Source organism: Athene cunicularia (assembly GCF_003259725.1).
Source record: "Athene cunicularia isolate RWA chromosome Z unlocalized genomic scaffold, athCun1 chrZ_part3, whole genome shotgun sequence".
NCBI classification, from domain to species: Eukaryota; Metazoa; Chordata; class Aves; order Strigiformes; family Strigidae; genus Athene; species Athene cunicularia.
In genome coordinates this window covers 13,418,666-13,443,742 of record NW_020799144.1, presented here as the reverse complement: position 1 = coordinate 13,443,742, position 25,077 = coordinate 13,418,666, and the positions used below count along the sequence as shown (strand labels likewise).

At 37.4% G+C, this 25,077-nt stretch overlaps 1 protein-coding gene across 12 annotated transcripts in view; it reads left to right on the top strand.

The window, feature by feature from the left end:
• MEF2C (myocyte enhancer factor 2C) overlaps nucleotides 1–25,077 on the top strand; it is a 141,770-nt gene that overhangs the window by 65,620 nt on the left and 51,073 nt on the right. For all 12 annotated transcript variants that reach the window (XM_026866542.1, XM_026866544.1, XM_026866547.1 and 9 more), the window contains one exon: nucleotides 7,844–8,047. In XM_026866542.1, the coding sequence (XP_026722343.1) occupies nucleotides 7,844–8,047 (204 nt within the window). The remainder of the gene's footprint in view (nucleotides 1–7,843; nucleotides 8,048–25,077) is intronic.

Genomic DNA, 25,077 nt, shown 5'->3' with positions numbered 1-25,077 from the left:
ATCTTGCTCATTAGTTGCTTTTTTTTTTTTTTTTCTGCCTGTGAAGCATGCAGTTGTCAGAGTCACCATTAAAACTGAGTTGAGCTTAGCTAATGATTTTGCACACTGTTTAAAATATCTCTCAATTTGTAATGAGCTGCTGGGATCTTAAGTGTTACTAAATACCATAGAAAGTGTAGACTTCTACATTAAGGTGCTTAAATAGTAAGATACCCTTTTTTAAGTATTATGTCTGTGTGATTCTATGGGATATGACAGTAAAAAAAAAAAATAAAAATTGCTGCTTAACTTTTTCATGCATAGACCTTTTATCATTCTTTGATTCCAGCAAATCTGTAAAGCTATAAAACAAGACTTACTGCAGTTATCAGCTCAATAGAGAATAAATTAAAGCAGATAAGTAAAGTGAGGTTATGGGGCAGGGGAAGAATATCCTGGAGGGAAGTGACCGTTTGCAGGAAGACCTAGATTTGTTCTACTGACTTCGATACCTAATGCTGCTAGTTTCAAAACTAATTTCAGCTCCTGTATCTATTTTTATCTGTGTTTCAGCTCTATTTAAAAGGAAAGAGTAAGAGACTATTGGCTGAATCAGAAGCTCCCCTGTAGAAAGAGAGAAGAGCCTTGCATATTAGTGCTAACATGAGCACAAGTTAGATAGAAAACTTTTTTCCACCAATTTCCTGATATTTTCAGTCTTCTCTCATGGGGTGTCTTAATTTTATTCAAGATCTGAGATTTTATGATTTTTTTTCCCCCCAAGGAGATGTTTTCCTATTAAAACATCCCTGCTTAGCTATGCAAATAAGCATCATTCTGATCAATGAACCTTTGTCTTAAACATCACATGTTCTTTACCTTTCATATATTTGAATTCCTTCTCTTGCTTACATTAAATTGCAACAAACAGGACATATACTTGGAATGCAGAATAACATTTAGGCTTTGGTCCTGTTTTTTTTCAGAGGTTTCTATAAGCAAAGGATACACCCTGGGTTTTCATGACTCCTAGATTGTAGTGTACGACTCTGGCAGCACTTTTCACATTAATGCCACACTACCTGAGAAGTGAAGTTTTAAGAGAGCTGCTGAACTCAACCGTGAATTTCTAGAATGTATTATATTTAAGATTAAGTGTGCTTGTATTTCAGATGTATGTTCTGAGTATAATTTTAGAGTGAATTAGCATAAGGTAAATATTTAGGTCAAATTACTTTTAATTTGAAGTGTGAGCCAGAAGCCTAAGTAAAGAGAATGCAGTAGTGAATGAGGCATCTGCCGACACAGCAGAGCTGAAAACCAGTGCAGACACAGGCACAGCCTTGCTGTCTTGCAAGGAATGGTTTGGAAAGCCCTGGGGGAGAAAGAGCTGGAGGTGGGAAGCAGAACTGAAGCCATTGTGGAGAGGAAGAAGTTACACTCTTCCTGTTATGACAGGAAATGCAGACAAATGTGCTTCCTGACCATTTGCTCAGCAGGGAATGAAATATTCTTTGACCTTTACCTTATGAACATTTTAGCAGCACAGAACTAGTAAACATGTTTTTTACCCCTAAACATCTATTTGTACCTGCCAGAACTGGCAATAGCATACCAAAAAAAAAAAAAAAAAAAAAAAAAAAAAAAAAAAAAAAAAAAAGACAGCTTTCTCATATTTGTATTAGGTACTGTGGTTTTGATAGCGGTGATGGTTTTTTCCTAAAATACATATGTGTCTGTGCATCCATATATAATGGGCTTAATGTTATCTCTCTGATTCAACAGAAGGAAATGAAGTATCAGAGATTAACCATTATTATTCTTGCATCCCTGTCTGGTTTTAGATCTTGATTTGTAAATTAAAGTAGGAAGCATATTGATACTGCCTAACCTACTAATTTCTGACTTGCTATATCATCTGTTAATTAACACATCTTTCAATTATCCCCCCTCTCTTTACTTAACAAAGAAAAAATTCGTATGAGAGATCCACCATCATGTGTTGGATCTGAGCAGACTGAATACTATCACTATTTTAAGTATTTGATATGTTATTTATGTACTAACATACTAAAAATGGGGCGTAACACACAAGTACAAAACCTTCTTTTTTATACCCATTAATCATGAACATTTTAGTTGTTACAGCTATAATTTTAGGGCATCCTGCTTAGAACTCCTCTTTCTCTGGACTATTCAGCGAGTCGTAGCTCGATATGCTTGAGGCTTTCTGGGACAATAGCTCTTTTACCAGCGTAAATCACTGCTGTCTCATCCCTGTAAATTACGCTGGAGGGTTATAAGAACATGGAAGCAGGCTGCTGAAGGTCCTTCGCTGCTCTTTAAAGGGTCTTTCATTTAATATGGCATGCCCAGCTTTTGCATAAAGGAAGGTTTGTCTAGAGGAAACCCTGCACTGGTGCTGCTTCCCAGTCCCACTGAGGGTTACTGAAAAGATTGTTCCAGCCAGGCCTCTTCATATGACAAACAGATATAAGTGAAAATCAAATAGGAAGAAGGGGAAGAGACAATACGATGAGAGCTGTTGGCTCTCCAGTAGTTTGGGGTTTCAACATACGATAGGGTTGTGGCATGTCAGTCAAGAGCCCCTTGGTTTACATATCATCAGCTTGACTTTAGGATGTTTGAAGTTAGGCACATTGCTCGTGCAGTACCTCCTGTTTGTCACATTCATCATATCTCCACCATGCTTGCTCTAGTCCCCGTGTCAGAAATGTAGACACTCCAGATTAAATATAAGGACAAACAGAACGATACTGTTTCCTGACCAGTCGGTGTCTGTATCAGATACTTCTGTGCACCAGTGCTCCCTGTTTTTCACTAGTCACTCATACAGGTTTAATGGCAGGAAATGTATATGGGAAGGATTATGTGCAAATTCCCTGTTTCCCTCATTTTCCTATGTCAGCAGCTATATATTTTAATAATCAGGATAGGAAGTAAGGGGAACACTGATATTTTGCCACTGGCTGAACTGAATTGCTTGGAAGATCCCAGGACTGATACTTCGAAAACATAAAATTTTGGCACATACGCTGTGAGTGTTTGTGAGAAAGGCAGAGTCTGTTATGGCTCAGCCTCTTGGAGTATGTGAGATTTCAGAAAAAAAGTACTAGAAGGACCTGAATTAAAAACGAAAACAAAATAAAATAATCCCAAACCAACTCCCAGCAATAAAATACAGAAATAAACATAAGCATTGTGACAAAGATAAATGAAGTATCCTGAAGGTTGTATTCATTATATAGGAGTATTTATGGCTGCTTCTGTTCCTCCAGATGTATTAACATCTATAAGAAACGTATAATTGTTACAAATTTAGCTAAATAAAAGAGTATTACCAGTGGCCAGCATCACCACTTACACACACACATTCAAAGTTCAGCATAGGAAAGAATTTATACTCGCAACTAAGTAGTTTATATTCTTTATGCTCGAAACCAATCTAGTTTATTTAGTTTAAGTAAATTTTAATTACTGGCAAGTAAACAAGAAAGTCTGCTCTGGCCCAAATTGCCCTCTAAAGGGAGCATATCACTGTGTGTGAAATGCAGACTTGAATCCAGGCTGCCTGCAGCCCCACTTACAGATACTGCAATGACTAGTCCATGACCCATCTCTCAGAAGACTCTTGCAGCATTATGCATGAAGAGCTAGTTGAGAGGTGTTTCCATGGTATTGAAGAAGAGACAGAGTTGAAGTGGAAAAACGTCCTTTTTAACAATCCTCTTTTGTCAATGCCTTTAACACCTAAAGTGGGTTTCACCTTTACTTAGAATTTTATCCAAAATGCATAAAGAGTTTGCCTTGATTTATATCAAGACAGTTGGAAGCTGGCTACTTCACCCAGGTTTGGATTTATTTTAGTTTTCCCAGTACTTGAAAGCAGCTTCTGATTTTCTCAGAGCCTTTAAAGTCATAAGCATTTATACTTCTTTATATACAAATATGCTGCAGGCTTTAGTAACCTACCTTCTTGCTATCGCTATTCCTGTTACGAGGGCGGTTTGGCTCTTGGATTTTTAAAAATAACTTTTAAATAAGTAAAATAACCAAAGGACTAAGACAAATGTAATAGATTTTCAGTCAATATGAAAGGATGGAATCAGGTTAATTTTTGGTATGTTTCAGAGGTAAATGTAGTTCTGAACACTGCTCTTTTTGCAATACATATAAAACTGGCATAAAAGCACCTCATAACATTATTTATAAATTGTGTTGGTGTTTCAAACCTCTGTGTTTTATATATACATGCTTAAAAAGGGTTTAAAGACAGTTGAATGCTGGCTGGCCTCTTATCTGTTGCACTTCCTCCCTCCACTCCACTTTCATTCTCCCCAGTTCTCACACCTGTCATTATAAAATATTATATCCCCAAAAGAAAATAACTTTCTAAATTGGATAACATTCTCCTAAAGAGGAGAAAAATTGTGAACCGAAAAACACCTACGAATTAGCAGTGGTTTAGACAGCAGGGATAATTAATCATATCTTGACTAATACTGTCAGGAAAGAACATGTAGTGATTTCATTCTTGCTGCTGAAAAAAGTTAAATATTAAACAGATATTGAAATGCGTGTACATTTGAATGCCCTTTTTTTAACTATGTTGGTGAATTGTCTCACTGTATGTGTGTTTCCTTTCAGTCTCACTAACGTTCTTTATGCCAAATGTCAAAGTGACGTTTTCCATTGTTGCATGATGCTATCATGACTGACAACTTTAAACAAAGTATATGATAATAAGACTGTGTGACCACATGGATTTTTTTCATGCTACAGCTACTCAGAAACTTGCCTTCATGCAGGTTGTGTGTGTCTTGTTCATTCTCAGCACTGTCAAGTTCAATTGTAGTCAGAGCTTCTTGAGTGTAGGTTGCACACTCCTCCCGCCTAGACGAAAGAGACCAAGTGTTTTAAATACTTTATGCTAATTTTTACCACTCAGCAAAATTTCCGCAATATGAGAATATTTTCTGTTGCCTTAGACAATATTTATTAGATACTTTTAGTTTGGGTAAATATAGTTAACATAACAAATTGAGACCAAAATAAGTTCAATAATGAAGATGCTGCCTACTTACATTGCTCACAAAAATATTTTAGCACATGGAAGATAAGTATATTCATCTTCCTTATGTAGACAGATAGAAAAAAACTATGCAAAAAGATCATTTCTTTTTAAATGGCTTGAAGAATATTCTTAATCTTTTCTGAGGTTGACCTTTCACTGTACATTTGAAAATACTGGTTCACCCCTACTATACACTGTTGTGAAAGCATAATAAATTTATGTATATATATATATATATATTATTTATATATATCTATAAAAGATGAGCCACAATGAATGGCATATTTTAAAAGAAAAGTAATAATCCAGGTCACCGTAGAAACAGTAGTAGATACAATTGGTTTTAATGCATTTATCAGCAGCGACAGAAAGTGTTATCTGATAAATTTAGAAAATATTAGAAAGATCAAGGAGTTAAAAACAAATCAAATTCAGAGCAGTTAAGATTATATTTTAAAGAAAGCAAAGGAAGATCTAGCTGGTTTGTTGTTCTTTTTTTTTTTTTTTTTTTTTTTTCACTTTCCACAAAAAGGAACTCTAACCAGTATCATTCTGGTGATAAGTATTATGAAATAAGTATGTGCTGTGCAGCAGAGCTGTGTGGTTATTCTAAATGTTCAGGAGCACCTAACAGTAAACACAAACAGTGGCTTTAAAGATATTTCTGTACTGGAGTGTACTTTGATGGTAAGAAGCTGTAACATGCTAAATTCTGAGGTTTCTGTGCAACAGAAACCATACTGTATAGAGACACTCCACCTACAGCACTGTGGTCAAAAAGTTGATTGAAAGGCATTTTAGATGCAGAAAAATATGTTGAGTTAGTACATTTTATTTTCTGTGTGTTTAGCTTTTTCTAAAACATGTGCTTATATATATATATATATATATATATATGTTTCAACAAACGCATTGCAATTTTTTGCAATCAGAGAAAACATTAAAGGAGTATTTGAGAGACTAGGGTTTTTTCCTGAATTTGAATGAAGTTTTGTTACCTATCTCATTATTCATTCCAAATATCGAAAGCCATTGAGACAGACAAAATTTAGAAAGAATTTACTATCAATTATGCATACTTGAGACCAGTGCTGTGGAAAGTGTGTTTTTAAAATTCTTGAATAATTGTTTTTAAAGGCAATCCATCTTTTCTTAACAGTATGTTGACAGAGGCTAAAAAGATTGAAATGAAAAGAGGAGTAGCATTCAATATATATTTGGGAGAATAAAAGTATTGGCACAGAGCCTCCTCATCTTTCTGAGATGGAATAGGGATTAGCAATATTTAAAGGTCACGTTTTCCACGGCCAGATGTGCTGGGATTTTAAGGTAGTCTGGGGTTGCAGTTAGCATTAACTTGCATTAGGAATATGACAAGATAAAACAGCATCTGTATGAGCCACGTACAGATGAATCTTCTTGCCCCAGCACTGAAGTGCCGAGGTGCTGCTGCTTATGGGTATTAAGGAATGGCAGCAACAAGTGCAGGATTAGGCAGACCTTTAAACTTGGTTGCGTGCCTGTCCTTAACATATCAGATATCTTGACTACATGTTACATTTCATTAATAATAGAGTCAGCAAAACTGTATGTGCGTCTTAAAAACTCCTGCAACTGAAAGTTATTAGAGAAGAAAACAGATGTTAAAAAAAAAAAAAATCACAGTTGTATACACTTAATGGAAATTGCGTATCTGAAAAAACTGAAGAAGGTGAAAAATTCAATCATGCAATTAGCTTAAACAGCTCATGGTAGTTTCTTATTCTGAGTCACATGTCTTACTGGAACTTGTAAGCTAGTGCAGAAAAGCAGAGAAAAAACAAAAACAAACAAAAAAAAAAAAACCAAAACACATTTATTTGATGTGCACATCTTTCATTGTCAAAACAGTCCCTGTGGAAAATTATGGTTTTGTACAGAGTAAAGATATTTTTCATGCAGCCTAGGCTGTGCAGTATGTCAGGACATTAGCTGGCCTCCTGAGAACTTAACAGCACATCCCTATTTTTACTATATAATGTGGCCCGAAGTCCTTTGTACTAAAAAATTCCAGTTTGCATTTCTAAGCATGTCATTTGAAATAAAATAAAGTATGCTACTTCTGAGTTTAGAAAAAGACAAGTTTCAAAGGTGGTATATGTTGCTGGTCAGCTATTGTTTGTGCTTTATAATTCTCATTTCTCAAAAAGTGTTTGAATTTTTAACACTAGATATTTCTTCAGAACCATTGTGAGTGTGTTTATATGAACAATGTACCTCTTTTGCACAACTTAGATGCTGTATGAAATAATCGCTAAAAATCTAGCACAAGTTGGGGCATGGAATCAAGTCAATCACTGTTTAACACGGAATCATAGCCAATCACTAATAAAAATAAGAATTGGCTGCACATGTTCAAACTATTTACGGCTGAAATTCTGAGGTGCAGTTTGAAAATATTGGTGGGAAGGATGTATGCAGTATAAAAATATATTAAACAGTTACAGAGAAAGATGAAGTATCAACACGTCATAGTGCTACTTAATGAAAATGTCCCATGCTCTTTACCTGCACCTCTAGTTTTGCGCAGTGAGAATTAGGTGTATTTTCTCACTTGCGTAAGACATACATATAGTCTATTTTGGGGCTATATTTATATTTATGCATTTGCCTTCTGCATGCGTTCAATTCAAAGGCTAGAGCAGTCACACATCATATTTCCAAAAGAAAGAAGGAGGACTACAAAGAGCAGCTTGGGGATTTTTGACGGGTCTTTTTTTCTTTTTCCAGGTGACATTTACAAAGAGGAAATTTGGGTTAATGAAGAAGGCTTATGAGCTGAGTGTTCTGTGTGACTGTGAGATTGCTCTGATCATCTTCAACAGCACCAACAAACTGTTCCAGTATGCCAGCACCGATATGGACAAAGTGTTGCTGAAATATACCGAGTACAATGAGCCGCATGAGAGTAGAACGAATTCGGATATTGTTGAGGTAAGATTTTGTGTTCTGAGAGGATTTTTTTTTTTTTTTTACTTTGCTCTGAGACAGAGGCACTCAAAGCGAGAGGCCTGATCACCTTTCTTGAGAGTTGTAGAACATACCCTGGAGGTGATACAGTGTCAGGAGAGCAGAACAGGGACCACGTAGGTTTGGGGCTGGAGATGGCGCAGCAGAGACTGGAGGGAATCCATGTGTGAGCTCATAGTTTTATCCTGCTGAGTTTCATATGCTGAGCAGAAACTCCTGCAATGGGATCTCGGGCTCTCTGTCATCCAGCTTTCCGTATCGCTTTGTCCCTTTGTCCTGTTAGTCCTCTCCACACCTTGACCACTACCTCCCAGCTGAACCTCGGCTTGTCTCCTAGTCATTCCTGGTGACCCGGTCTCCAGCAAACACTCTGTGCCTTGGCTCCTTGCTCCAAAAGTCATAATGTCCTCTGTCCAGAAGGAACTGAAAAATACATGTAAAAGATGTGGAGGAAAAGGATTTTAAATTACTACTCTAAGGCATACCGCTGACTTCTTTAGCTTTTAGATTATTTACAGCGGAAGGAGGTTTAATAAAATTCAAGACAAGTTTACTTACAAGCTGCACAATAATAAATGAGTCAGCTACCTCACACAGAATGCTGTTACCATAATACAGTAATAACAGCATCAAAGCAGTATTATCAGAATGCTAGTAATTATTTTTAAACCCTTGTAATTATTTAAAAAAAAAAAAACACTGTTTAGGTCAAGTTTTATTTACAATAACTGAAAATTATTAAATAAATTTAAGATTTTCGATTTTAAGCTTCTAATATTTGCAGAAAAGTCAGTTTATTTTATAATCACATCAGGATTCAAGCCATGCAAAATAAATGAAGCTTTCATTTTTTTTTGTGATAGCAAAGCAAGTGATGTCTAAAGAATTAGTTACATGATTTACGCAACTCCTGTTTTCAAAACACATAAGTGATTAGGTATCTAATGGTATAATTCTAAAAAGCATTAGATGGACGAGGTCGTGTCTTAAAGATCAGGGACAATTTATTCATAAATGCTACTGAATACCTTGGCCTATACACTTAGATTACTTCAGGTCTTTTTAAAGGTGTTAGTTTCAGATTTTAAAATAATCTACATGTTGTCCAAAATGAGACTTTGGTGCTTTTGGACTCTTCACCTGGGCTAGTCATGTATTTAAGACTAGCAATGGAAGAAAGTAAGTGTGTGAATTACATATAAATTGTTTTTGATGGAGGAAAAGTACCGTATAATAGACATCATAACACTTGTTACAAGATGCCACAGTCACACCACCATAGATTGGCGAAGACTGCAGCCCAGGAATATATATCACTTTTCTGTCTATCCTTATGTCAACATACAGGGTGATACTGTTTTGCTTCCTTCGTGATCTCGCAGCAATTTTCTCCCTCATTAGGAGAGGATGAGGTTCTGACAGCAGAACAAAAATTTATGTGAGTTAAGACTAAGGGGAAAGTACATAATTTCTTCCTCCTCTCCATCACCTCTTTTCCTCTCTTCCTTCAAATCTCCTATATAGACATGAAGCCTTTCCTGTCACCTAGCTCTGGGAAGCCCATGTCCTGTCCAGCAGAATTGAAATTCTATCCCTAAAATAATGCCCTGTCCTCTGCTAGTGGCAAAAAGCCAGAATATTCTTAGCAGGAAAAGTTTCCTGTGATATCTTTACTTCTTCCTGCAGGATTTCTTGTGGGAATAGATGAATAAGCCAGTAGTTAGGGATTTATTGCTTGTTTCACAATGAATGAATACTTTTGATCATGAAGACTATGGGTTTTCAAGAAACTTGAGTGAAAATATAAAATTTAAAATAATGTTTATCCTGTTGTAACTTTGAGATTAGCAGAAAAAGCAGTCTCTGCACCAGCAAAATCCCCTTCCTGCAAACATAGTGGGGCGGTTTGGATAGGCTGATAGGCAGTTTTGCATTCAGACATGTAATTTTCTGGCTAGACCCAAAATCTGGTGGGCATCCCTCTTCACTCTAAAGGAAGCCAAATAAAAGTAGGTAATTGAAATAAAACTTATTTAAATTGAGTAATCTAAGAATAGGCAGAAAAGGCCAAATGAAGTGAATGTTTATAGTTTTTCCATATGTTCTGTCAGCTCTAAATTTGGTCTTTTGATCGTTTTGCTGTTATGTTTTTCAGTGTTCTGCCTGTAATGCAAAATACTTAAGCCCCACCAATGCCAGTGCTGTTTCAGGATCAAAGGAGTACTTTTGCAGGGTGTAGGTTTTGAACAAGGGTTTCACATTATCATACCTTTACTTGATAATTAACATCACAGTTGTGAGTAAAATAGAGGAATAGAGCCCGTGAAAGTATGCAGTCTGAGAAATGGCTTGACTCTTAGTGTAGTCTGGATATATTTTTAGGTACAGGATATAAATCTGCCGCAAATTTAAATATTTAAATTGATCAATTAAACTGACTACATTACACATATTTTCCTCGTAAGGAGTCTTTTTTTTTTTTTTTCACTTTCAGACAGCTAGATTTCACACTTACAAGTTTTTAATCTTGTTCTTCCAGAGCAATCAACAGCAGCTGAGAATCAGACAGTATTATTAAATCTGATAATTTTAATATAAATGACTGTTCAATAAATGTATTTCAGTGGAAGGAAAGGGCATAGCTGTGCTCACAGATTTCTGCACAGTATTAGAGAAAGAAAACTTTTTTAGGTAGACCTACAAAAATTTGAAATATAACTGTCAGCCCTATTAAAGTCTTTAATTTAGGATCCAATTTCTGTTCACATTCAGCATAATATTAACTATACAGTTACTTTTTGGTTGTGGTAGAAACGTGTTATCATCAGTCATTAGAATGTGGTATAACTTCTTTGAACAATCTATATTCAATGACAATCAAAAGAGTAGGTCTCTAATATGTAGTTAATTACTTTTAAGTTAAAGCACTTCTATTCAGATGGAAAAATTACATGAATTTTCATGTAGGTCTGGCTAAAGCTGTTAATTTTATTAATCAAATGTTTTCAGTTTAATTACTGGGATTAATTATATGTAGCATTTCTGAAGGAATTAGTCTTCAGGCCATAATTTGTTATTTGAAGTATCATAAGACACCAAGTGTCACACATCTAACAAACATCACACTGTTTTTCAAGGGAAAAATTATTTAACACTGATTTTAATATTCGTATTATTGCAAATCAAGGAATTTGATCCTACCCAACTTATAGGCATGTGATCTGATTACATCTGTCATGATGTAAAACGGAGTGGCTAATATTAGAGCTGTAAAGTTCAGTCACTGTTACTCTTTGAGCTCTTCTGGTTTAATGCTTTAAGCAAGTATTTTATACTTTCTTTACACATGTAAATTTTATTTTATTTATGTTTTATTTACATGTAGTAAATATAACTGAGATGGTCTTTTCCAGTTGCCTCATTCAAAATGGAGTTGATTAACATGCAGTTTGGTATATCTGAGTTCTTTAGATCACAAAAATTATCTACCAGCTGAATGTGTTTTAGTTATTACACAGTAAATATACTTAGAACACCCACAGGTAATTAAAAGTCAGTGTGTACTCACGAAGGAGAAAATATTGGCATTCAACACGCAAGTCAATCCATTTTAAGCAACAGTGACAATTATTGTGATTCTTACCAAAACCTCCACGGAGGTTTTATGATACGTATTAGTTCGGGGGGGGGGGGGAAAAAAAAAAAAGTTCATTCCGAGACTTCTGTTTAGTGTTAAATTGATTCTTAAAACTGAAGCCTTTATGTCCTCACCCACCAAACCACTCACACCACAGCCGTTCATGAAATTTTGCTTCAGTTAAAAAGTGGGTGTTGGTTTCTGGGTATAGTAACTTATTTTAAGGAATAGGAGAACCAGTGCAGAGTTCCTCAACACCGAGGGAAGAAAAGATTATTTTCATCTTTATGCTAACTTCCAAGTGCTGTATGTAAATACCAACAACAATATATTCAGGAGCTGTCATTTAAAATTCCATTATATAATTACTAGAAGATTTGTCATTCTTTACTTTAAAATGGGATTACATTTTCTCTCATTACAAAATCCTGTGGCATTTGGTACACAATCTTTGGTACAGAAGTAGTGGTTTTAGATCTAGAGTTCCAGTCTGTCCTTAGAAGCTTGTCAATACAACCAGTTCCTATATGCTCTATCAGAAAAAAACTTAGATTATGAGCTTGTTGTTGAAGATTATCAGCACAATTGTGTAGGACTGGGCAATCATTTTCTTACGGCAATGAGAAAATGGGAAGGAGTGAATGTCAGAGTTTTACATCAGGCAAGTATGTCCATTATGCATTTTTTGCATTTATTTAAAATGGGGCCAGACCCTTTCCTTGTTTCTGTAAAACAGGATTGGATGTAACGCCACTCATTACAGTGAAATTTCACTGCCATGCTACTGCGAGTAATGAGAATCCAGCGCCAGAAGCACTGTAAACCCACAGTTTAGGAGCTCAGAAAGGACATCGCCCTTAGATTGTAAGGGACAGATTTCAGAGCAGGAATACAGGGAGATGTTTTTCATCTTGGCTGCAAATGTAATTACAACCCTAACCATATTACAGAAATCTGCTGTGGCTCTTCAGCAAAGCCATCAAGCCTTTGCTGATTTAAGGTGAAACTTCCTGCCTGTCTTTTCTCTCGCTGTCCCTTCTTCCGTGTCACTTCTTTCTCAGATCATCAGCTACTGTCTCAGCTTTAGCAGACCTCTAGTGAGTTTTCACTGAGCCCTGGTTTTGATTCTAATACACTGATCCTTGCTCTGTGTGCACATAAATCATTCCTCCACCAATCACTAACCACTTCATCTTTCAGCTCTTTTTAAGCTCCCAATCCATCAATTTTGTTGACCCTGCCGCTCTTATTGTCCCTCTTTCTCCAGCTGGCTTCTAGTCTTCTGCAGATTCAGTGGCCACTAACTTTAACTCAAGTTCTCCTAGTAGGTCAGCCCTTTAAAATTCATCCCATTAAACACACCTTCCGTTTTCTGGCCAACATACATCCACCTCCTCAGTTCCCCTCTGCCATACCGCTAATCACTGGTAGAGAGAAAAGAGGAACAATGCAAACTTCCTCCGTTTTTCTCTTTGCTAACAGAGGTTCTTTGTTGTCAGTGCTGATCACCCACCAAATCTCTGAATTTTGTAAAGTTCACTACTTAAAACTGCTACTTTGCATGCATGCACGCACATCTGTCTGATCTTTGCAACCGTCTTTTACAAGAAACTCTTCCATGACTTCAGTGTCTTTTCCTTTTCTGAAATATCCCCTTTGCTATCTTCCTTTGGCTCTATCTTTTACTGGCATCTGGCTTTATCTACGTCTTTTTTTTTCCTCTTTTTTTTTTTTTTTTTTTTTTTTTTTTTTACACTTAGAAAGATTTAAGGGTCCTCGACATAGACTTGTACATATAGGAAGATGTCAGCTCCGGCAGTACACCATCGTATCTTTCTACTTCAATAAAACCTTATCCTCAATTCACTTCTCAGTTATACTCTGTGGGGGTTTTTTTCACCAGAATATTTATCAAGCATACTATGCCCTTTCACCCAACTCTCCACTTACTATTGCAATTTTGCTGCATTCTAATACACACTAACAGATCCCACCTTGAAGTGTTTGCCGCCAGACTTCAGACACAGCACAGTAAGAAGAGGTAGCAAAATAAGGTGATGATACAGTAACTTGATTCTCCATGTAAGATACAACAATCCTGTTTCCATCCATGTTTATACCTCTCATACTACAGACCATCTTTTGACCATCTCTGGAGAGTCTCCTCATCTTCAACTCATCCTCAGTTTCATCCTGCTTAATCTCTCGCCAATTGCACTCCGGTACATACTTCTTTTCCTGTCTTCCTGTCCCTGAGAGTGTCATTAAGTTGTGCTTTGCATTGTTCTTTGTCTCATCAGCTGCTCCTTCAGGCAGCTCTTCCATTATGCTTGATGCCCCTCCATCCTCTTTTCCCTCTTTCTCACCGAAATTGGGTGTGTTTGGAGAAACTCACATTGGGTGAACTCCTGATTTTAGTGATACTGAAGACTTCATCAAGAATTAGTCTGAGCTACGCTAGCAGACATTAATTATCCTAGCACCATTGTGGGGGGGATGCTGGTTGGCCATGGGGAAAAACAGTAATAATATGTCAGATTTTAAAATAATTTACAGATTATAGATTCTTTTTCATATCAATCAGCATCTAGCATCATCTTTTTAACTTGTTTTGCACAGGGTCATACCTCTTCATTGCGCTAGTAACTGCTGATGAATTGACCTTTTGCAGAGTATTTTCCCTTCCCCAGTGGACTCCTGTATTTGGTGAGGGAGAATGAACTGAGCGTGACAAGAGAGATGAGGGCCATTTGCAGCAGCATTTTCCCCTGAGGGGAAGTGAGCTGGTGGACATGTGAAATTCTCCCTGCAGATTGCACATCCTTTGTGTTTTACAACACACAGAGACATCTTTACAGACCTTCATGTTAAGATGGCAGGGAGCAAAGTAATACCAAGACCTGCAGAGTGGTGGAATTCAGAATTTTTCTTTTGTGTGTATGTGTTGAAAAAGCGTTTTGCTCTGAAAAAAATGTGGATAATGAAAACATGCAAGTAATGGCAGATAATGCTTCCACAGGTTAGAAGAACTAACCTGAATTGAAAATCCAATCGCTTTTAGTATGACCAGAAACAGTGTTAATAGGCATGAAATACTGCTAAACCTCCTACAGGCATGACGGACTCCAGACTTAAAAGCACAGCTTTAAGTCACTGGGAGGTTGGAGTTGGTGAGGATGGCACTCAGGCAGCAAAAGGTGCGCGCATGTGTTGTGCTACGTGGGCAGGATATTGTTTAGTTTTGCTGATGGACTTACTGTGCATCATCCCATCGAGTCCTACAGTTGTGCTGTGGGTCCTGTAGCACATGTAGAATTAGTCACTTGGTGTGGAAGTTCTGAATGAGATGAAGAGGAAAAAAAAAATTCCTTCTGTCAATTATTTCTAAAGGTCACAGAGCTAATGACTAGCTGGGAGGTTAATTAGATTCTGAAAGCCTCTTCATATCAATTAAGACTCTTATCTGTATATTTGTAGTAAATAAGCCCATATAACTCTCTAAATGTGCTCTTTTTAGGAAAAGTAAGGCAACTGTTGTAGCTTGTTTAATGTAATAAGTGTATTTTCTTTTCTTGTCATCATAACATAATACTGCATATAAACAAGCTATGAAATACACATCAATTCAGATCTTCAGCTGTGGAAATCAGGGGAATTATTTCAGCTACCATGGGCTGAAGATCTGGGACAGTATAGAAAGTAAGCCTCTATGTAAGAAAGGTTATTCAGGGTGATCTAAAGACAGTACAGTCTATTGGATACTGCCCTGGACTAGGACTCATGAGACTTGGATTTTATTAATAGCTTTGCCAAATACTGTTGTGTGACCTTGGACAAGTCACATTTCCTCCTAATGCTTTAGTTTCCCTATCTGTAAAATGGGGATAGTATTATTGATTTCCTTTGTAAATTGGTTGAAGACCAGCTTGTTAAAAAAAAAAAAAAAAAAAAAAACAAAAAAACCCAACAGCTACTTTTACCAGTTTACACGGGCCAGGAGATGATTGGACAGGGTCAACTGGCCAAAGAATTTCCTTTGGATGATGATTTCAGCTTTTTAAATGCTTACTTCTTGTTTCATTTTTAGTAAATATGAGCCAAGCCATTATTGCTAACCTCATGTATGACAAAATCATGGGACTGACTTCAAGATCTTCAGCATTTTTGTAATATTCCTTTGGTCTTTGTTTGCCTTCTGGGTTTTGAGCCTCTGGAAAATGTGTCTTTAATCTAATATCCTCATATGAGTTTTTTTCTATGTTTTTCCTAACCATGATTACTACAAAAAGATCTTAGAGGGAAAAATACCTCATTTTCAAAAGTACTAAAAATCTCTCCACTCTATCAATGTTAATTTCATTTTTTCAAGCAATTAATGTAGAAATATATCTTTTTCAGACAAAGCTGATATACTTACCTATTACTCTGTCAATTTGGGCTTCAGGTAAATATTAACTATTGCAAGACCACAAGAAAAACTTCAAAGCTGGAAAACTGTGGAGGGCAATTCTATTCTGTCCACAATAGTCCCTCAATGGGACTGCTCATCCAGTCAATGAGACTGTCCAAATTAGTCCCTCTACTACATCCAATATACAGCGCTTTATTCTCTCCAGCTATTATTTAAGCTCTCCTTGATAACTCCACAGCATCCTGTTGCTGTGCATCTAATAAGTGATAGACTTTTGATGCTTTTCAACCTAGAAGAAGAAAGGTAGAGGGTCAGTTGTTGAAACTATTTCTTTTTTGCTGTCGTAGTTCAAATTAATCCAATATGTGAAAAATTGCAGCAAAGGGAAATTTGCATAATGAGTTGTTCTGTTTTGCTTTCTCTGAAAATATAAAAAGAAAAAACAAAACCTTTTCCAATATTTGCAATGAGGATTTGGTTGACATGAAACATAGTTTGTAATCCTAATGTATCTCAAATGAAAGAGAAGCAGCCTGCCTGATAGCTTGCTTTTCCATACCTGGAAGAAGAGAACTGAGATAGAGAAAAGTAAAATGGATGCAAAGTTAGGTACTCTGAAGCACATGACAGAGCAAAAGCCACTTTTGAATATATTTTGTGGGAGCCCTGGTTCTCCTGATTTCTACTTACTGAGGATTGGTCACATCTCTGCATTATTTTCCTTTTATTCTTTTGTTCTTAGTTATAATTTTTAAAATATTTTAGTAATCTAGGAAATGTTTAGAACAGATTGTTGTAAAAATGCTGTGATGACAAAGGTGAAAAATATGTGCAGAATATAAATATCTTTCAAACTCTGTTCATATTTCCTTTCTTTGTCAAACTGAGCACTTAAATCTGTATTTCTCAGAGCAAGGTCTATTTCACAGATCACTGTTTCTTTCTCCAAAACATGATATATCTGGCTGAGAAGCTGGAAAAAATCTTACATGTCTGTGTAACATTCCTATAACTTAATAGCTCCAAAGTTTTATCCCAATCTAGTCATTGGAGAATGTTCTTTGTTTTTGTAGTCACTGTTTCACATAGTAACAGCTTGTTGTATTTTGGTCTGTTTGCCAGAGGGTAGGTTTATTTTTAAATCCCTGAACTCTGAATTTTCTTTATTTTTCCAAGATTGGAAGCAGCTGAAACGCCTGGAGTTACAGGTTGAAGGGCTTGCTTCACAATATGAGATGGGAAGCCTCATCCCCTCCCCCTTTTGTGTTTTTCTTTTTTTAAATTTTTCCTAACAATGTCTCTTAACTGATATTTGTCTAAAAATAGAAAACTGTCTGACTAAAAATAGCTTGGCTCTCAGCCTTGCCAAGGAAAATGGAGAGGAATAGGCGTGGAATAGAAGGCTGAGTAATCCAGCTCTATTCATTCACAGATCCCTTTGAGAATGCAGGCGATGATAAAGTGCCCTCAAAAAACCACAGGCCTGACTTGCTCTCTTCAGACTCCTAGGTGCCAATAAACATTTTAGCCCAAGGATATATTTTTTTTTTTCCTCATAGATCGTAAACACTTTCTGAAAGACAAGGCTTTGTTTCACAGAAGCTAACTTACTGTCAAAAATAGCTGACTTTCCTAAGGTCCTTTTTTTTTTTTTTTTTACTTTCCACATGTTTTTTAATTTATTTTCAGATGAGCAATAACTGCAATGTTCTGTCAAGAATTACCATGAAATGTCACATATCTAGCGTGAATGAATGAAAAAAATAGATGCTTTTCATTGATTTCATACTTTAAATTGTGCCCTCAAAACTTCACATATCAATAAGAAAGAAAAATTTATTACTCTGATTCTGAGCAGTAAAAGTGAATGAGTAGACAGCTGATTTATTTCACTGAGAAATCAAAATTTAGCTGCAGAGCGCTTTTGCATATAGGTAAGTTAAGTTTTTTTATTTGTAATTCTTCATTTATCTGAAACTCAGATTTTACCAAGAGGGTAGAGGAGATGGGAATGGCAAGGGGCAGGATCTAATTAACTTTAAAATAAACCTGTTGAGAACCTCAGAAAGCAGGAACTTTTAATCTGAAAAGATGTTGTATTAGAGAAAGCCAGTCGTGTTTTGTGTTACAGAGGTTTGTGTATCACATCACCACTGTGGTATTGCAGTGCAAGATATCAGTAATACTAAATGGCAAAAAAAAGACACCAGGAAGCGTAGAGCATGTTATTTAAAACAGGAATATTTGTTGTTGTTCTGTATGGAGTGTTTTGGGTTTGGATTTGGTGGTTTTGTTTGTTTGGGTTTTTTTTTAAATCTGAGTAACCTGGTCAAACACAGCAACAGGGTGTGGAAATGTCAGCACAGTTCACAGGGTTATTCGAGCCTGAGTATTGTTTTGTGTTCAGTTCCTGTAATGCTGCTTGTGATAAGACTCTGGAGACAAAGGACGATAATTGATGGAAAGGGACTTAAATCACTCCAAAAAGAATCAAGGTCCTTGTATTTGGGTACATCAACTCTTCTGGTCTCCTTCCTCCTTGTAAAGCATTTTGTCTTCTTGCATGTTGGCCCCCTACTGCTCTTTGTAATGGAGGCAGACCACAAGTGATTCCTTTATGCAGTACACAGGGTGTAATTGTGTCTGTGTGGTGTATTAGTAATTGCCAAGGCTGAATTCCCGTATTGTATCTTCACTGCAAGCATGGAAAAATAGGACACACTACCCTGCATTACCATTTTCAACCTAGATAGTGAGCTACTTATAGCTGTGTTCCAGACACAAAGACTTTTATGAGCAAACCCATTTTTCATTTTCATCATTGAGACATCCTTGCTTTTGTAAGGTAAATACAACATGTGGCTATTTACCTGGATTCTTACACTGTAGTAATAATCACAAGTGTAGAAATACCACATCTTCCCATACCTCACAACTATCTTTAATGCAAACTACTGATCTTGCCCTCTTTTCCCTCAAGACTTTTCATTTTATTGGACTCCCGTAAGCTGTCAACTGTCCTCTGTCAAACCAGTGTTGAAGATTATGCTGTACTGAGTTCCTAGAGAAATCAGCAAGTGATGCACAGTTCTTCCTATGCTAACACACAAGCAAAGGGTTTTTTAGTGCATAAGTGTTTCTAGATGTGGGCCCTTAGCCACTGCTCAGTCATATTAGGTAAAAAGAATCCTACACTGTCAAAAACCCAAAAAACCCTGATATATAAAGTCCATCATCCAGGTTTAATTAGACCCCTGATTGAAAGCCTAGAATTGTCAATGAGAGCCTTCTGACTAACTTCAAAACTTCTGGTTATGGTTCCCAGCGCACAGACACATATTTCTACAGACTCTGACGCCTTTTGTAGTAAGCAGTACTAGAATAGGTCTTATTTCCACAAAGATTCATAGAAGTCTTGTTTCAGACAGTGAAACTACCCACAAGAGGTTCAGTGCTCCTGAAAATATCTGCAGAATCATGGCTTTATTTCTGAGGCAGTTCTAGTGTCAGGAGGGGTGGCAGAATTGGGACATAAATGGTTCGTAGCAGGAGTAGCATATGTATCTCTATGCTGAGAAATAAAAACGTCCACTTCTCTTCCACGCCACTGATGATTTGGCCATGAGTGAAACCCCCCCTCCCTGAGCAACAAAGGCAATAGGAGCTTCACCACCAAAGAGGATGGGGATACGAAAACTCAGTCTAATCCTGGCTTTTTTTGCCTGCTTCACTCCACCTGCTAGGGAGCTGGTGTTTTAAATGCTCTGCTCGGGCCAGAGCACCTTACCCTTCTGTTTAGCATGAAGCAAAATATGTCCATACCTTTCCTTCCCTGCACTGCACACAGATAACACTTACCTGTTCTTGAGATGGCTTTCCAAGAGTTTTCATAGTTCTGGCAAAAGTTCTGTTAAACTTCAAAATCTGCTGACTATTCTTCCTTGTTACAGTAAGAATGTATAAATTAATTATTTATTTGTGTACTATAAAATTTGCATCCATCCTTTATGTATTATGTAGTTCATATTGATTAGACTCCATTTGCCCTGAATTCAGGGAGGCCTCTGTGTGTTTGTTTATATAAAAGACAATTGAAATTAATGTAGGTTACCAAATTCGCAGGGCTATAAAACCTCAAACACATATGCTTTATTGTTCTACATTTTTAATAATCACAAGTCTAGTGGTCAGCTGTGAATTAATGTCCATATTCCAGATCTGTTGAATGTAGTTAAATTTTAAATAGCCATTGTTCTTGGAATTAAGAAAGAGCCCTTGAAACAAAGTTTCCATCAACATGTTATTTATGCGGTAATTTATAAATCCACAACTTTAGGTTGTTGTGTTTTCCTTACTTAATTTTGTTCTGTTTTCATATATGACTACCAGTTAACAGAGGAGTAAAAACTTATATTAAAGGAAGTTGCATCATCTGTACTCTAAACGGTTCATTAATGCTTTTGTATGATAGGCAGTGGTGTTGAAGGGAAGAATCCATGATATATTGGATAGACTTTCATTTTAAAAAAATCTCAAACCCATTTCTTTATATCATCCTGTGTGATCTACAGACAACTATAATTACATTTTATAGTGCAGAGTTATAAAAATGTGCATGCACTTCCCTTTGGGTTGTTAAAGTATGCATTTATTTCTTTGATCAAATGTTACAGCACACGGGCTGTTCAAAGAAAGCAAATTATAGAAGAGTCAATAAGAGTACTTTAAACAACACACAGCTGCTATAGATTGATTCAAAAGAAATCAAAATCTTGACAGAGAAGCAGTTCTTAATGGAGAGTATGGTGTTAAAAGTATAAAAGCTTACTACAACAGAGTCATGGCCATAGCATGAAAAACATAAACCCACATAATTTTTCCTTTCACTGTTATAATCCAAGGCCTGGTTATTGCATACTTCTAGCATGTTCAAACATATATCAGTAAAATGGAAGCTTTACGCTTTTGTCTCCAGCAGTTACCAGCATGTACCTTAGCATTTAATCTGTATTTTTGTAACCTGTGTGAAAAGAAGCTTGCCTTCTCAGATGTAAATTTTGGTACAACCCACATATATTGTTTAACTCATGAATAAAAATTCATAATTATGCTCAGTACTTTCTGTCCTGTATCTGAAAGTGTTTCACAGAAGTGACTAAACATAAACTTTAAAATAGGGCAACTAAGGTCGTTTATCCAAAAGCCAAATCTGGAGGCACATGGACTTTGTGAGACTCCTTATTATTTGATCTTGAAGATTCCTGGGGGCCTGTACTGTGCTTACTGAGTATTAATCTGGGCCAAAATGGAGAGTCTTTTACCCAGTTTAAGCCCCAAAAGATCTAGGAACTCTCAGTCCTCCATAAACAAAATATCCCTGGCAAGCAATTCTTAAGGCAATGCACAAGTATAGGATCAATCTTTTCACAAAAGAGAATCAGAAATATGGCTGGTGTTTGTGTGCTATCGAAGGGACAGAGACTGCAGTTTAATTGCTTTCGTAAAGGATTCTTTCTGCCTTTTACTGAGAGTCTATTCAACATAAAATGCAAACACCAGATCTGGAGCAGAATTCAGATTTCAAGACTCATCCCTCAGACAAAAGTGCTGTAACAAGCCCTCAAGCTCTGTCCTCTGTTGAGTTCTGTTTCTCTGACCCAACAAATGTTGCATTTGTTAATGCACAAAAGCAAAATATGACAGGGAAGGTGCAGAGGTTTAAGCTATCTAGAACTACATAGAGCATGGGAGCTGGGTAAACCCCATCCCTTACAGCAATATGGGGGACAGCAGATCTGAGCCCACTCAGATCAAAGAAGAAACAGAATGTGTCTTCCCAGTTTTGCAGCAGGTTTCTAACTGCTAGTTGTTATACAGAACATCTGCAACAGCAGCCTTTTCTTAAAAGGGAAGAGTGACTCTTCCTCAGATCTTTGAAAGATTAGCTGTAGGAGGGGACAGTACACCCAACTCAATGCCTGCATGCCAGTAGAGCTTCGTGGATGACGGTGTCTCTGCAGCCCTGGGAGAGCAGTGTAACTTCTGATGAGGGATAGGATTTCTGAACCCCCGTTTGCTTGGTCTGGGCCACTCACAACTGCACCACACGCGGCTAGGTTTGGATCCTGTTCTGTAGCGCCAAACTCTTCCGGTGCCCTGCGGAGGAAGCCTCAGACCCCCACACAGTGTGAATTCCACTCCGGAGGTCAGGTGCCTCAATAGCAAGTATTGCCACATCGAGCTTTCTATGTCCCTAAATCCTTTATTGGACCTATTCCATAGCTCTTTCCTGTCACAAGGCCCTTCCTTGCAGCAAGGGAATTGCAGCGGGGTGTGGAGTGCCCTTTATGGTTTCAGTGTAAGCTCGAAGCAATGTGGCTAAAAGGGAACACTCCTCATAGACTATTTTCCTACTCCGTCACTTTAGAAAATGCTTTTATTCCAAAGGATTCTTAGAAAGGTGTGCTCTCGTTTCTCTGTCCTGGAGATGTCTTCATTTATAGCTTTCAAACACTAGCAGGTATAGGGGGTTCTGCCTAACTGGCTTCCTTAGCAGAACCCTAGAACTCTTAGGACCCTGGTAAATAACTACGTTTGACAATTCAGACTTGATCTGCATCAATAATGAGGAGTTTGTTTAGTAGGACTAAACTCACCTAATAGTAATGCCCATGAGGGGTTCAAAACTATAGCCAGAACAGGAGTTGCTTCTGGGCTTGGACTCGAGGTGAAACGCTGGATCTCCAAGGGCTATAGAAACCTCTCTTGTCTCTCCCACAGACTAAATTTTTCATTCCCTTCCCATTAAGGAGTCTGAGAAATCCTCCTACTCCTTCTGTAAAGTCTTTTTCATGGGAGAAACGTTCTTAATTCCACCTCCTCCTTCACGAAGAGTGATGGAGCAAAAGAGCTGACTAAACGTTCTGCAGTATAGTCTGCTTCCTACTGATCTCCATGACCAATTCAGAGGCAGGAATAAAAGAAGTACTCATCCATTCCTGATAACACTATTTTGTTCTGGGGTCTTGTGATCTAGCATACCCCAGGCAGAAACAGGAATCCTGCCAAACTCTTGAATCTGTGTAAGTAAGCTTTGCTGCAGTTTATTTGAAAGTTTCACATTGCTGAGAAACTCCAGTCAAGCCTCAGGACTGCGAACCTCTCTGCAGATGCTAGGAACGAAATTGTGCACTTTTGAACTGGAGAAGTTCTTATAAACTCATTGCTTATATGCTCATTGGCCTCTTCATGGAAAGGATCTTGTAGCTTTACTGATTTTCATCGAAATTTTGGTTATTTAGGAGATTGCTGGTCCCTTTTGCTACTGTAAATGCTGTGTGAAAGCCTGAGCCCATTAAAATCAGTCACGATCTCTTTTCCAGATCTTTGATTTTAATATATCAACTTTAAGAGGCAAAGACACGTGTATTTTGAGGTAATCTGATCTTCAGTGTTATCAAAGTCTCTAGTTTCTTTGGCACAGGCAGCTTCTGATTGATTTTAAAATGGCATTTTCATATTCAAAAATAAAATAAATGTTAGAGAACCTGAAGTATTCCTTTATCGTTACATGTAATACTCTCTGCCTTTCCTCTAGATTGTCTTATTGCATTGTAAATGCTCTGCAGAGCTCAGGAAAGAGCTCTTGCTACCGTGGCAGCAGGCTGATGTCTGCAAACAGCTTAGAAGACAGCCAAGATAATGGAATAAGTAAATGAGCTCGGTTTTCTTGCCACAGTAATGTCGATAGGGAATACTATTGTTCCATCTCTCAGCGTAATGGTTTTCAGGTTCACTCTGTAGTTGCTCCAGGCATCTCCAGCATGGCGAGATTTTGGGACTGGGAATAGTGGTTGTGCACCTGCGGATTTCAGCTCCTTGTTAGGTGGGGATTCAGTATGTGTCTTGTACTCCAGCTGAGTGTGCTGGAAACAAGTCAGAATGTCCCTGACTTCTGAACATTTTTCTTGGATAGCCAGATTTACCTTTTTCTCAGGAACACAGTCCCCAAAACACTACCTGTGTCCATGTTGCCAAACACTCCGAAGTGATAAATCATGAAGGAGGTCAGTTCTTTTAAACAAATACAGCCCTTTGGGCTGTTCTGGGTTTGGGATTCCCAATTAGAGAATTCTTCTTTCTTGTATGTAACACGTCTGTGCGAGATTCTGACTGAGGCTGTCCGAGGAAACAGCTGTGGTGTCTGGAGATGTGAGTACCCCTGAGCTATTTATTGCCTTTTCCCCCGCTGGAGGTTACCACCTTCGCAGCAGAGTCAGAGGAAGGGAATGCGAGCCCACCCCTCGGCCGTTCCACCTCCGCAGCCCTGGTATGGGGTGAGTAATCTCCGATGGCGGGGCAGAGCAGGCAGCCCTGCTGCAGCGGCCAGAGCCACCAGAGCTGGTCAGAGCCCACAGCTAAGCCTTCACCGAGTGAGACGGTACCGGTCATGCACATGTTCACAGCATCCTTCATTCCACCTCTATCAAGTCTTGGAAGAAATTAAATAGGCTGGAATCTTGCTCCATTTGTCCAGCTCTCCTGCAGAATGACAGGACCCAAGCAGAAACGTCTTTTGTAGCCCACAGGATTCTCTGTGTGGGAATACCATATGATTAAAGGTTTGAAGACTTCAGACAGTAGGGTTTTGGCAGGCCAATATACCAATTCTTCATTACAAAACTATAATTTTGTCCAAAAAAAGAAATCCAGTTTTACAATGAAAACCCCTAACATTTAAAGTATGTTTTAGCTGGTTCTGTAGGAAGCTGAAATTTTCACAAAAAGATGCTTACTTTCTGAATTAATCTTTTTCTCTTTTCTTTTCTTTTCTTTTCTTTTCTTTTCTTTTCTTTTCTTTTCTTTTCTTTTCTTTTCTTTTCTTTTCTTTTCTTTTCTTTTCTTTTCTTTTCTTTTCTTTTCTTTTCTTTTCTTTTCTTTTCTTTT